Source organism: Mustela putorius, unplaced genomic scaffold, assembly GCF_011764305.1.
Source record: "Mustela putorius furo isolate JIRA1106 unplaced genomic scaffold, ASM1176430v1.1 tig00003858_pilon_pilon_pilon, whole genome shotgun sequence".
NCBI classification, from domain to species: domain Eukaryota; kingdom Metazoa; phylum Chordata; class Mammalia; order Carnivora; family Mustelidae; genus Mustela; species Mustela putorius.
The window spans coordinates 14749551-14764652 of NW_025422010.1; the positions used below are offsets into that span (position 1 = coordinate 14749551).

A 15102-nucleotide genomic window follows, 5' to 3' on the forward strand; every position below is an offset into this window, starting at 1 on the left:
TATTGAGTAAGATTAAGCCACAGGGTAGGAAGTATGACTATATAGATAAGGGTATTGTTTTGGATACCAGTTTACAAGGAGTAGTACATCAAAATACCAGTTTTCCCACTGCTGTTGTCTTTTTCTCCATGATCCTATCCAGGATCCCACACTGCTTTCACCTGTATTCTCTGATCATTCTGTCTTCCCTTACAACCTTGACTTTTGAAGAGTACAAATGGTTATTATATAGATTGTGCCTCAGTTTGAATTTGTCTGATGTTTTCTCATTGGGGGAAGAGTAATGTAGAGTAAGGGTGTGCCCCTCTCAGTGCATCATTTTAGGAGGCCCATCATGGTGCCATGTTTCATTACTGGTGATATTGACATTGATGCCTTGGTTAATGGTGTCTACTAGGTTTCTTTACGGTAAATTTATATGTGGGAAGAAACTTGGAGACTCTGCAAATACTATTTTTCATCATACTTCCATGAATTTTACCATATACTGAGGAATTTTGCCTGCAACAATTATTACTTTGGTGTTTACCAAATGATTTTCTGCTTCCATCCTTCCTACTCCATTTATTAATTGAAATTATACTGTATCAAAGAGCTATCTTTCTCTCTTGTTTACTTATTCCATTATTTATTTAGATCAGTATGGATTTCTGAGTATTAATTTTACTGTGTGGGTTCTAATCCATTATTATCATTATTTAGTTGCTCAGATTGTCCCATGTTTGGCAATAGTTAGCTCCTTCAAGTTGAGTCCTTTTGAAATGCTCCCATCATTTTTTGAGTTACTACTTCCTTACTTTCTGGCACCATAAGATATTCCAGAAGAATCTACTTTACCTCCATCAGCCCTGGAATTACTTTGTTTCTCTGAGGAATGGTGGTTCCTCTTATTAGAGAAAAGTATCTAGAAACAAAGAATCTGGTCACTAGGAGTGCTCATTACTAACTGAGGTGTCCTTGCTTCTAGGCCCTGTCAGTGGGCAGAGCGGGAATAATCTACATACATAGATACATGCACCTATGTATGTCTGTAAAAATCATGAATTTTCCCACTGATTCTTATTCGTCTCCAGAAGCTTCCTCCTCATCTCCTTATTTGTGACTTCTTTCTCTGACAGTGAGAAACATGCCTCTTACTATTACAATATCTTTACCTATTCAGTTCTAGAATACACATAAAATAATTTCAGAACTGCTAATTCATATCTCTGATTTAAAAAAAAATACTAACTACAACATTTGTTTATAGTTCTTTTTGTCTTTAGACTTAAAATAGTCAAAATACCATTTTCCAATTAGGTTAGTTTTCTTCCTTACCCTGCAGTGTGGTTATGTTACTTACATACAGGACTTTCATAACAAGCATTTTGACAACATTTGGCAGCTAATGACCTTCAGTGACCTGATGTGACCAGGAGTCAAGGGATAAATTGGTCCTCACTGGGAAAAAAACCTAGTGGACCATGCAGCTGTTCCCACCATTAGGGCCTTGCAAAGCTAAGTACACTTAGATTGTGGAGTGCTGTATTTATACCTATATTATATTTTTATATATTTTAGGTATATCCCCTAAAGCAGTCTAAAACTGGAGTTTCCAAGTTTATCTGTAAGAGTTTAAAAGTTGGAGGTCACCTGGGTGGCTCCTTCAGTTAAGCATCTGCCTTTAGCTCAGGTCATGATCTTGGGGTCCTGGGCTCCAGCCCTGTGTCAAGCTCCCCCCTGAGCAGGGAGTTTGCTTCTCCTTCTGCCCCTCCCCTGCTCATTCTTGCATGCTCACTCACTCTCGCAAATAAATAAATACAAATCTTCTTTTAAAAAAAAGAAAGTTTTGAAAGTTAGTATTTATTTAATATTATAAAGTATTTAAAGGCATTTATTCAGTCAACAGAAGAAGACTACATAATTTTTAAGTGTAAGTGTTATTTTAATATTTTATATCTATACAGTTCTTTGCATGGCAGTACAGATCATGAAAATGACTGGGCAAGCTGAAACCATGCAAAACAAACTTAATAACTGAGAAAAATTAGGATTTTTTCCATGATTTTTATGTATTTGTCAAAACTTTAAAAATTTCTGTTATACTGAGTTCCTTCAGTATGAAGTGTTTTTCCTTTGTCACTTCCTCGGGGCCATCTTCATCCTTTATTCACAACCACTTTCCTCCTTTATAGATAAGCTTGCCTTCACCAGGTTCCTCTGACTGCACATCTTGAGTCTTTTGAATGGCAACAGGGTCACCATTCCTGCAGTCAGTGATTTTTTTCTGTAACTTGACACTCGGTTTGAATTTTACTTTCAGTAATACTGCTTTTTGTTAGGCTAGGTTGCATTTTGATCTTGGCCAGTTTCCTCTTAATTACCCCTTTTTATAAAATGTCACAAGGGTTTATCAGTGAGAGACAAGGAGACAACTACAACTATAAGCTTTGCTGTCTGTGCCTGAACTGAATAACACATGTGCTTCGACTAGTAACCAGCAGACTTTGGAAAGTGACGTGATGGATTATGGATCATGATGGGCATCTGTTTTTATGTAGTGATATGTTGACAGAAGAGCAGCCAGTAACGTTTGTGCTTTCTGCAGTTACAGTTAACATACCACAGTAACTGAAGTCTGTTTCTATGAACCATGCCAGGTGAGGCCTGTCCGTGCTAGAACTCTGAAAGTGTTCGAATGTTTTTCAGCAATTGTATTTCCCCTATTTTATACGATTTGGGAAATTAAGTAAAATATTTTGTCATAAAAATAAATGATATAACATTTTCTTTTAGTCCCTTCTTATCCATCCCCTTCCTCCCCAGGTCTGTTTAGTTTTTTAGGGTAGGACAGGTAGCATTGTTTCTCTGGGACTGTCAGTCTAGAAACCTCAGTACTAAGTTTGGCTTGGTTTAGGGTCAATGAAAGTTTTCATACTAAATCACACTTTGTTTCTCCTCTTAGATTGATATAGAAATCAATGGTGATGCAGTGGATCTTCACATGAAGTTGGGTGACAATGGGGAAGCTTTCTTTGTGGAGGAGACTGAAGAGGAATATGTAAGTTCTAGTAGGTTACATCCACTCTGCATATCGTATTCAGGCCTCCAGGACCTTTCCCAAAACGGAAATGTTCAGCAGTTTTCATGGTTATAGAGGTGATTGTTACAAGTTAAAAAAGCTTTAGTTTTAGGCTGAAAAACTAAGCTGTGAGGAAGGAGCTTAGAAGAGTGAAGAACTTCTCCCCACCAAGTGTCAGGGTACAGAGAACGTGCAGAACACCTTTGCACTTGCTCTTTTTCTGTCATTAATGAGCTTTCTTATTTAGTATCTGGTAGCATTTACACCTTAACTTGAATACATTCAATTCTACCTAAATATTGAAGGCATATCTCTGTAGGCTGTGTTTCGTACAAGTGTGACCTTTAAACTTGGAAAATGTATTTACCATTTTGGTTAGGGTTATTGGATCTCTAACCTTGAATAGTCTTGAAAAGAAATTTAAATTAATTATCCTGTATCTTTTTAAATGATTATTGCATGTTTGGCTTCTTTCAGTAAGATAGTTTGTTCTCTCCCCCAACTGCACCCCACGTATCTACTGATGTGAATGATTGTAAGCTGTTCTTGATGGAGTTATTGTAGATCTTAGACGAGGCTTCATTACAGCTTTTACCATAAAGAATAAAATCTCAGCAAAAATGATAACCTTCAAGTTACTAAAGGTACAGGACTACTTTTGGGGGTTTTGAAGATGAACTTCATGTTGGATGTCGTAAATTGACAAAGAAAAACATCACTAAAAAAATAATAGCAGAATGAGATTATTCATCATTTTTAGAGAGAAGCCAACAATTTAGATACCAGTATGTAAAACAGCATTACAAAGCATGATTATAAAAGGGAACCTTTCCAGACCAGTATTTTTTCTAGTACCTTAATTACTTGTTTTACTATTACCTCATTCATGTTTACTTGGTGCAAACAAAATTTTTCCTCATCAGAGACTGAAGCAAAAAGGAGAAGGAAACAGTAAATGAGTTATCACATGAATAAAATATTTTTTATGTGTTCCTTAAAATCATGTGTGTTTCAGAAGAGTGATGGATTAGGTTTTGTATCAATCAACAAGTGAAAGGACTGGGTTACTGATAGTTTGTTACCTGGTTCTTGTGGTCAGCTCTGATGATTCCATTTATAACAATGCTTAGTAAGGTTAACTTGCAGAGTGTCAAGTTGCTACCTTTTTTTTCCTATGCCATGTGTCATCAAATTGTTTAGATTTTTTTTAGAATAGTGTCCTCTTTTTAAAAAAAAAAAGGTTGAGAGGATGCCTGGGTGGCTCAGTTGTTAGGCGTCTGGCTTCTGCTCAGGTCATGGTCCTGGGATGGAGCCCTGTGTCAGGGCTCCCTGCTCAGCGGGAAGGCTGCTTCTCCCTCTCCCACTCCCCCTGCTTGTGTTCCCTCTGTTGTTGTGTCTCTGTCAAAAATAAAAAATAATAATAATAAAATAAATCTTTAAAATTAAAGCAAAAGAAGTTGATTCATCCAACAGCATTGGAATTACTACTCAGTGTCACATACTGTGAATATAACGTGCCCCTACTCTCCAGGACTTTACAGTTTTAAAGGGAATAAATGTTACCAAAACCCATCTGTCTTCCATTTATTTACATTTTTGTTTCTCTTAAACTTTGTTCATCTAAACTATATATTGTTAGATCCTTTTCAAGCGTTTTAAACTATATATTGTTAGTTCTAGATCTGTCCCTGTCCTTTTAATAGTTGCCCAGTCATCCACAGTTGGACGCACCACAGTTTAACCATTCTTGTTCTGACAGAGATTTAAGTTGTTTCATCCCCCGCACCCTGCCCCCCACCCCTGCTCCATAAACTGCAAACAGTGCTATAACAGAACTAGGAAATGCCACCAGAGACGAAATGGCTTTTAAAGAAGTACTAGTGAACTTATTTATAACAAGGACCATTGAATTAAAAGGTCCTGGAAGTTGGAGGCCACAGCCTGTCACTTGAGTGCCCTGGGGGCATGCAGAATAATATCCTGTTATCACAGTTCCTCTGTAAGTGTGTGTTGCTGGTGAACACACATTTTACTTGGATAAACAAAATATTGGCTTTGGGGTAATATGTCTACCAAAGCTAAATTCAAAAGCTTGATTTAGAACAATTATGGAAATTCATTCATTTTTCAGGACTATTATTTAAAAATTTGAGTATTCTATGTTATTTGAGGTTAATTTATACCTCTATTACATACCTTCCATTTGCCCCATGAAACAAAGGAGTGAAGTCAGTGACTAAGAAGTTAATTTTCTGAACAGCAGACCATTTAATATCATTTATTTGAAATTAAATTATTTGAATTCTTTATTTACTTTTAAAAACTATTTTAGAGAGCACATGCGCAAGTAGGGTCAGCGGAACAGAAGAAGAGGGAAAGAAAATCTCAAGCAGACTCCCCACTCAGAATGGAGTGCAACAGAGTTTTCAATCCCAGGACCCTGAGATCATTACCTCAGCTGAAATCAAGAGTGGGATGCTTAACTGAGTCACCCAGGCCCCCACAAGTTTAATTATTTCTGACTATTAGGCCTTATTTTCTTCTTTTGAATACCTGAAAGGCTATCTTGAATACATTACAATTTTAAAATCTGCTAATTTCATTTGTTAACAGGGTATTGTCTATCTTAACCACCTTTTTACACCCTCATTTAATTTAGCAAACACTAATTTTACTATAGATCCTCACTTCACTTACCTGTCCTGCTGCCACCATCTGAGGGGGTATTCCTGATCCCTGCCTTCTGCTTTATCCTGTTACCGTACTTTGTAAGTTCTTGACAAAGTGCCTTGTACTGTCTCCTTGGAATGCTGCCATTACTTCGAACTTCCCGTTGCAGAGAATTTAATTGGCTGTTCTTTAACTTTAGTTTTCATGGCTTTGTGCTAATTTGGTATATCAGTTCCTTCAAATTCATTCAGTTACACAGACAAAATGAACTATTTGTGCCAGGGTAAAGATCTTTCAGAGTAGAGTGGGCAGTGACTTCATTCAGTGTGACACTCTTAAAACTTGGGGATTGTGTATTCTTTCCACTACTGTGAATTTAGATACACAGAGTTGTTACTGTTTTTGATTCATTGTCCACTTTGTCATGGACAATTTTTCTTTCTTCATGTTCTTTTTAAGGAAAAGCTCCCTGCTTACCTTGCCACCTCACCAATTCCTACTGAAGACCAGTTCTTTAAAGATATTGATGCCCCTTTGGAGAAATCTGGTGGAAATGAAAGATCATCTCAGAGTTCAGACATCTCACACATCTTGGAAACAGAAACGGTTTTCACTTCAAGTTCTGTGAAAAAGAAAAAACGAAGGAGAAAGAAATGCAAACAGGACAGTAAGAAGGAAGACCAGACTGCTTCCGCTGCCGCAGAGGATACCGTGGATGTGGAAATGAGCTCTGATGACGACAAGGGGGTCCAGTCAGCAAGGTAGGGCTCTCCTTGCAGGTGCTGGTCATGTGCACATGCTGTGGAAAGAGCTCAGGTCCAGCTGGTTGCTGTTGTTTCTTCCATGGAGCTACAGTGTGAGATTTAGACTTGTTTTTCCTGTGGAATCAGTGGAAGAGGCATTTTTTTTTCCTTTCTGCTGTTCTATAGAATTTGCCAACAGACATCCTGCTGTGGTATTAAAATATCGCTTGAAGCAGACTAGGAGTGTGTGTCTTTTCCATCTGGTAGGTTTCCAAAAACCCAAATGAATTGTAAGTCACAAGATCTGAATTAGTGACTTGGCCCTTGGGCATCCTTGGGTGTATATCCTTATTCGGCATCTTGGTATCTCATCTGTTTCTGAGAAGTTGAGAGTTGTTGTTTAGAGTTTATCATCAAAACATTCCTAGTAAGTTGAAGAGGAAAGGAGGATTTTTTCATTTTGGCTTTTTTTAAAGTGAGAAATCTTGATTACTTCTTCCTTACCAGCTCAGTAGAAGAGCTTAAAATATATGCCAGTTGTTGGGGCGCATGGGTGGCTCAGTGGGTTAAAGCCTCTGCTTTCGGCTCAGGTCATGATCTCAGGGTCCTGAGATCGAGCCCCGCGTCGGGCTCTCTGCTCAGCGGGGAGCCTGTTTCCTCCTCTCTGTCTCTGCCTGCCTCTCTGCATACTTGTGATTTCTGTCTGTCAAATGAATAAATAAGATCTTTAAAAAATATATATATACGCCAGTTGTCAAGTCAACAGTGCCTAGGGTTTAGAAGGTAACAGTTGGGGGTAGAACATGTATTTTTTTGTTCAAGATTTTGATTTTTAAAAGATTACCTTAGATCTTTTCCACTCAGTGGTTGCTCTGGCTCTAGAAGAGGACCATGTGTGTATCAGCAGGGTGGTTTACTTTATTGATGAGCATTGGACAAGAAGTTGCTGCCCACAAGTGACCCTAAAGTTCTGCCTACAGTTCTTCCAAGATCCACCAGAAAGGACACTGAAGTAATACTTTTGCCACCAAAGTTTATTGATGTGTGTCTTTTATTATAACATAATTGAGCAAAGCTTAGAATTCTTTTTTTTTTTAAGATTTTATTTATTTGAGAGAGAGAGAGCTCAAGTGAGAGGTTGAAAGGATCTGAAGCAGACTCTGCACTGAGCCTAATATGGGGTTTGATCCCATAATCATGAGATCATGACCGAAGCCAAAACCAAGAGTCAGAAGCTTAACTAGGTGAGCCACGTGGGCACCCCAAAATTTAGAATTCTTAAACAATCTGCAGCTTCAATTTAGAAAGTTAAAATATTTCTAAAACATATGCAGAGTTGCCTACTAAATGCACAAGAATCGTTATTCTAAAGATTTTGTACACAAGCATTGTAAATGAATGTATTACAAAAATACTGGCACATGCCTCACTTTTCCAGATCGTGCAAAAGGCTGCATCAGCCAAATCTATCAGAGTCCTGATTTGGTTGGCAGTTAGATTGTCCACTCTCTCTAAGCCAGAATCTTATTTGCATGGGAAGTAGGCTTGTCAGAATGCATGTAAATTAGGGTGTTGTAATAATTTTTAGGAGTTTGGTGGCTTGTTTTTTCTTTAGATTACCATGGATCATAGATACTACCACTTGGAGGAACTCTTTCCTAAAATTTCCCTAAAACGAGATCTGCTTCATTATGTAGCCAACAGAAAATTAGGACTTTAAAAAAAGGACAAAATGTGACAGTCATGGGAATTCAGGTCAGATGTATACGGAAATAAATGCTGAGCTGAAAGGTAGAAGACTAGGCCTGTTCTGTTTTTGATTGTGGAACAACAGCTACTTGATCACTCTTGTCTGGGGCTTTGTTTCTTTTTTAATTCTTTTTTAAGATTTATTTATAATTTGGGAGAGTGAGCAGGGAGGGAGGGAAGCAGACTCCCCGCTGAGCACGGAGCCTAGCACAGGGCTCTATCTCAGGATCCTGAGATTATGACCTGAGCCAAAATCAAGAGTCAGACCTTTAACCGACTGACCCACCCAGGCGCTCCTGGGCCTGTTTCTTAATCTGTGAAATAAGAGAATTGAACTACATGGTTGGTAAGGCCCCTTCCAGCTCAGCATCTAGATTCTAAAATAATTGGGGGGAAGATATTGAGGGTCAAAAGTATTAACAGCATGTTAAACAGGTCGAAGAATCAGAAAAAGAATAGAAAGTCAACTGCTTTTGCAGTTGTGCAAGGTAGGAATTAGGTGGGGTTAGAAAGTTTGCAGCTTTCAGATATTTTATCCTCCTCAGGCCCCTACACTTAGGAAAGAAGTTCTGTGTCCAGAGAAATACCCAAAGTTATTTTATTTTTCTTAAAGATTTTATTTATTTGAGAGAGAACGTGCATATGCAAGCACAAGCTCAGGGGGAGGGGTGTGGAGGGATTTAGGGAGAAGCAGACTCCCCTCTGAGCAGGGAGCCCCACTTTGACTCCAACTTGGGGTTCAGTCCCAGAATCCTGAAATCATGACCTGAGCTGAAGGCAGGTGCTTAACCAACTGACACCCAGGCGTCCCCTAAAATTGGTTTTTATTTTATTTTGATAAATAACATTCTGAAATGGGACAAGTGGTAAATTTCCAACTAAAGATGAACAGCTGGGGCCCACAGTGCTTCTGAGGGATGTTTTCAAGGTTATATGGCAAGTTAGTTATATTAACTATGCAAATTCAAGAAAACCAAAGGGTAAATTAATTAAAACCTTATTAGCATTAGTTCATCCTCCTATAGGTCTGAGGTCTCCATGAATCTAAAAAGCATTTATCATGCTTTTGTATCATCATTATATCATCATTGTATCATTCTTAGGTAATTCTTGGCCCAAACAAAAAGAAAAATAAGTTCTGTGTGTTTTTAAGAGTTTTTAGGATATTTTTGACAAGCACTATAGCTCGTTTTCAACTCATAGTCTTGTATTTGTTGTAATATACAGGAGAGTTAGTGAAAGAACAAGGGCTTACTTGTTTTGAATTCAGCCACTTACTAGTTCTTTGATTTATTAAACTTCTCTGGATCCTTGATCAGATAAGGATTGAATGAAATATACATAAAGCCTTAGTTTTCCTCTTCTGGCCTTTGAATGAATTACCTTGAAGAGCTGTAAAAAGGAATTTTGATTCACATCTTCTTTTCGATTCTTCCCGTTTATCCCATCCTTCAGTAGTGATTGCAGTAGTGTATGGTAGATGGCATGAGTGAATCCCCCTTCTCTTTCCTGTTTTCCTTTTAGTTATTAATCACTTGGCCTTCCTTCTTCATTTGTATCATCTAAACATGTGTCAGTAGATTTGGGGATATTTTTAAGCTGACATAATAATGTAATTGTTCATGACTTTGTTTTTTGCCTTTCACAGAGGATCTTCAAATGCTTCCTTAAAGGAAGATGAATATAAGGAACCTTTGCTCTTTCATTCTGGGGATCACTACCCCTTATCTGATGGAGACTGGTCCCCTTTAGACAAGTAAGTATTTTCAAGATTTCTCAGTTCCTGTCATATGACAGTAATAATATTTCTCTCAGGTAGGAGAACTGAATGCATATGTACTTGTGACATGAATATGTACCTTTCCTCTTACTAATTATTTTGTTCCTAAACTTGATCTGACTTATGCTCACAGCATTGGTTAGTATAGATCTGCATAATCAGCTTAGAATTTGGCCCTCTACAATTCTTAAATTCTAATCTTAAAGTGTCAACTATTAACAGTAACTGTGGATAATGTGAAGAAACATGCAGTCACACTTTGTTTTTTGTTCAAATCCAGTTTCTCTTATGTATTATGTTAATTTAACCCATGTCTCTGTGCAGTTCATCTCTTGTAAAATTACCTTTCTCATTGATTTCTTGTGGGAATCAATGGGATAATGCGTATAAAGCGTTTGCAGAGAACCCAGCAAGTCCTCAATAGATACTGGTTGGTGTTTTACTATTATTAAAGAACTCAAATGGAAGATGTAATTGATATTCCCTTCAGTAGAGTCTTTATATTGGCAGGATAAAGTTGATATGTTCAAACTTATATTTCTTTTAATTTGTTGAGCTCAGCAAGACTGAAGTTTGCGGAGTTAAAAGGCATCACATTTCTCTGTCTTGTGTTTACAGTCCCTATTCCCCAGGAGCAGTGTGTCCTAAGAGTGATTCAGAGCTGGAGGTGAAACCTGCTGAGAGTCTGCTCAGATCTGAGTCCCACATGGAGTGGACGTGGGGTGGGTTCCCAGAGTCTACCAAGGTACTAATGTTTTCTTGCCTGTGGAGTATGTCTAGTTGAAAACCTGTGAGGTGTCTCTGTCATTGGGTAAAGTGGGGAGGGGTGATTTCTGAGCTAGTGCCCCTGAATATAAATGATGGTAGTGCCCTCATGTGGTCAGATGAGGAAATCCAAAGTTAACATTTTTCATAACTGCAACAGAAGGAATCCAGCATTATTTCGTGTGTTCTATTTAGTAAATAATGTTGATTGTTAGTTAACATTTTAATAAGAAACATTTAAAAGGTACCGAAAGGAAATTAGAATTTCCACACTTAAATTTTAAATAAGAAATGAACTGTATGAAAGCTTTTTCACTTTTTTTTTTCACTTCTTCACAGATCATAATGAAAGAATTGGAAAGATACATTACTTGAGAGAAAATATTTAGACCCTCTAAGTTTTTTTTAATACACATTTTGCTTATATGTGTGATTTGCATTGAGATTTGACTACCCACTTTACACTGTTAACAGAGCCTTGAAGTATAACCCAAGCAGGGCTAAATTTTCACATAGCACACAAGTTTTTCTCCTTGAAAATGAATATTCTTCCTCTTAGCATATAAAACTTGTCCTATTTCCTTAGTCTTCTTTGGTGATTAACTCTTCATAGTATAGCAGTTTGAAATAGAACTTTTTTGTAGATATCATGATACTAAACAAAATGTAGTTATTAGTTTTTCCCACTTCTTAATTATGAAATACCTCACACATTCAAAATCATGTGGTAACTAAATGTGTTGTTACAAATAAAATGCATTCAATTACTTGCATCCAGCTTAAGAAATAGATTTTAACAAACACCTTTGAAGGTGGTTTAACTTTTAAACAATTAAACTTTTTTTTAGGTCAGCAAAAGAGAGAGATCTGACCATCATCCTAGGACAGCTACAATTACACCATCAGAAAATACCCATTTTCGGGTAATTCCCAGTGAGGACAACCTCATAAGTGAAGTTGAGAAAGATGCTTCCATGGGAGAAACGGTCTGTACCATAGTGAAACCCAAACCCAGAGCCCTGTGTAAGCAGATAAGCAGTGCAGCTTCCGCTGCAGAACTTCTTGAACCTCCCCTGGAGCAGCCTCAGATTTCATCTATGTTAGATGCAGACCACCTTCCTAACCCATCATTGGTGGAGGCCCCCTCGGAATCAAAACCTGCAGTGAAAGTAGACTCACCATCAAAGAAGAAAGGTAATCATTTGTTTGATTTGGCATCAGGTACTATAAATTTAGATAAGTTATTTCTGTATTTCAAATGATACATGATGGCAAACTTTGTATTTATACTCCCCTGACCAGACCTAGCACATACTGTGAGCATTGCTTGTTAAATAGGGCTTCCCCACTGCACTACAGATTCCACTAGAGCAAGACTCTCACTTTCTCCCTGCTCCCTCCCAACTGCTCCCACTCAGTATACCCTTGGGAGGCATTTACTGAAAAAAAATTAATGAGCATGTTCAAATCAGTTAGTCCATAAAATTAACCATTTTATTGACACAGTATGCCAATAAAGTGAAGTGGAATCCCCCAAAGATTATATGTTCAAAAAGAAAAAAATTGGATGAGAGAAAAATGTTTTCACCTGAAACATCTCTAAGGTTAGTTGAGGCCAAATTAATTATGTTTTTTCCAGTAACATGGGAAATATATAAATGTATGCTTAATTTTAGTATGTTTTCTCTTCTTTCATTGATAATTACCCTCTGAAACATAAAAGATTGCGTCTGACTCTTGGCTCAATAGCTCTTTCTCACTTTTGGAATACAGGTTTAATAAGTCAGAACATTCTTACTATTTAAAAATACAAAGTTGTCCATTGACAGTTTTTAGTTCAGTAAGAGCCAGAACATACTCTCTGGACACTGGCCTTGAGCCCTATTTTTTAGGGAAATAAAACCTTACCTAAAAATAAAAAATACACTCAAGGTTAAATCATCACAAATTGACCTAATTGGGCTCAGTGGGTTAAGCCGCTGCCTTCGGCTCAGGTCACGATCTCAGGGTCCTGGGATCGAGTCCCGCATCGGGCTCTCTGCTCAGCAGGGAGCCTGCTTCCTCCTCTCTCTCTCTCTCTGCCTGCCTCTCTGCTTACTTGTAATTTCTCTCTGTCAAATAAATAAATAAAATCTTTAAAAAAAAAAAAAAAAACAAATTGACCTAATAATGACTACAGGTGTGGACCTTCAGAGTCACTTGGAAATAACTTAGTTAAGAGAAAGACAAATGTATGATTTCAGTTGTATGTGGAATTTAAGAAACAGATGAACGTAGGGGAAGGGAAGGAAAAAGTATGAAACAGAGAGGGAGACAAACCATAAGAGGTTCTTAACTATAGGAAACAGTGTTACTGGAGGGGAATTAGGGTGGGGGGTAATCGGGTAACTGGGTGATCGGCATTAAGGAGAACACTTGATGGAATGAGCACTGGGTATTATATGCAATTGGTGAATCATTAAATTCTACCTGTGAAACTAATAAATGCACTGTATGTTAATTAAATTGAATTTAAATTTAAAAAAAAAACATTTAAAATAATTTGGCAAGGGTATTTATTTATAGCTCAGCAACCAAAGGCCCATAATCATATGTTCTACTCTAAGAACTGGTAAGGAGGAAAGTCCAGTTTTCAGGGTGAATGTTTTGTTTTGGTCTGAAAATAATGACCCCCATTCCTACCACATGGTGACCCCTAGGGGGAAATAATGACCCCTATTCTTAGCACATTGTGTGGAACTAACAGATAGGAACACCAAGTGGTTTCTACCATTCATTTGGCCTCATTTTTTCTCCTCCTAGCTTTTAAAAAAATTTTTTTAAAGATTTTATTTATTTATTTGACAGATCACAAGTAGGCAGAGAAGCAGGCAGAGTTCCTGCATGGGAACTCTGAGCAAGAGTTCCCATGCAGGGCTGGATCCCAGGACCCTGAGATCATGACCTGAGCCAAAGGCAGAGAGACTTAACCTCCTGAGCCACCCCAGCGCCCCTCCCCCCAGCTTGTTATCAGAAAGTTTTATACATACTTGCTTTCTTCCTCTCTTTCTCCACTCAGTTTTTTTATTGTTTCAAACCATTTGAAAAACTTGCAAGCATTGTGACATTTCGCCTTTAAACACTGTAGGATATACCTTCAAAGAATAAGAACACTATCTGCATAACCACAGGACCATTGTCATGTGTTCATATTTCCCCAAATGTTCCAAGGAAACCTTTTTAGCTGTTTTTTTTTTCCAAACCAAGATCTCATCAAAGTTCACATGTTGCATGTGGTTCTTGTGTTTAACCTTTTTTTATTTAGAATAGCCCTGCCCACACACATACTCCCTCACTCCTATACATACACCACTGCACCTCTTTCCCCCTCTGCACCGGTGATACTGATCTTTTCAAGAGCCCATCCAATCCTTTTCTATGCTTTCTCACATTCTGGATGTATCTGATAGTTTTTTCCCAAGGTGACATCCCCATATTTCTTTAAACTGGAAGTTGGCTCTAGAACAACACTGCCCAATAGAAATGCAAAGTGAGCTATATATGCTATTTTAAATCTTCTCGCATTAAAAAAAAAAAAAAAGTGAAATTAAGTTTAGGTGAAATTAATCAATATATTCTGAGCTAGTAAGTCCAAACTATAATTTTAACATGTAATCAATATAAAAATTGAGATATTTTACATTTTTTATAGTAAGTCTTAGAAATCTGGTGTGTTTTACACTTTTTACCACATTTTACACAGCTGTCTTAGACTAGGACAGTGGTGATTTGTTATAGTGAGTGGGCAGTACAGGTCTAGAGGCTTAATTAGATTTGGGTTAAACATTGTTTATTTTTTGAGTTGAAGATTACCTCTAGGATATATTGAGTACTTTACCTAGTATCTCATTTTTTCTCCCCCTAGCTTTTAAAATTTTTTAATATTTATATATTTATGTTACATATATATTTATATGACCACTTGTTTAAGGTGTTGTCTGCCAGATTTATCCATTGTAAAGGATTTTTGTCCTTTTGCAATCAGAAGGTAATGCTTGGTGATACTTTGGCACCTTATGACTCCCCTGTTTATAGCAAACCTTCCCTCACAGTTTTAAAATAATGACCTCTTTCTCAGTGCCAGTGATTTCATCAGATTTGGTCATGCCTATTCATATTCTAAGAAGACTTTATCATGAAATCTAAATGATTCAGGGGCTAAGATTATTCATCTAAAAGCATATGAAAGAAGTTAGCTTGTGTTTATTGTACAACTGTTATGTGTAGAACACCGAATTTCTCTTTCATTGACATGGATGCCTGAGAACCAACACAGTGGAAAGGTTAATTGAAAC

At 37.4% G+C, this 15102-nt stretch overlaps 1 protein-coding gene across 3 annotated transcripts in view; it reads left to right on the forward strand.

Annotated features, from left to right (window-relative positions):
* LPIN2 (lipin 2) overlaps nucleotides 1-15102 on the forward strand; it is an 82529-nt gene that overhangs the window by 50473 nt on the left and 16954 nt on the right. For all 3 annotated transcript variants that reach the window (XM_045065412.1, XM_004742788.3, XM_045065411.1), the window contains exons 3-7: nucleotides 2945-3040; nucleotides 6191-6492; nucleotides 9872-9979; nucleotides 10622-10748; nucleotides 11617-11962. In XM_045065412.1, the coding sequence (XP_044921347.1) occupies nucleotides 2945-3040; nucleotides 6191-6492; nucleotides 9872-9979; nucleotides 10622-10748; nucleotides 11617-11962 (979 nt within the window). The remainder of the gene's footprint in view (nucleotides 1-2944; nucleotides 3041-6190; nucleotides 6493-9871; nucleotides 9980-10621; nucleotides 10749-11616; nucleotides 11963-15102) is intronic.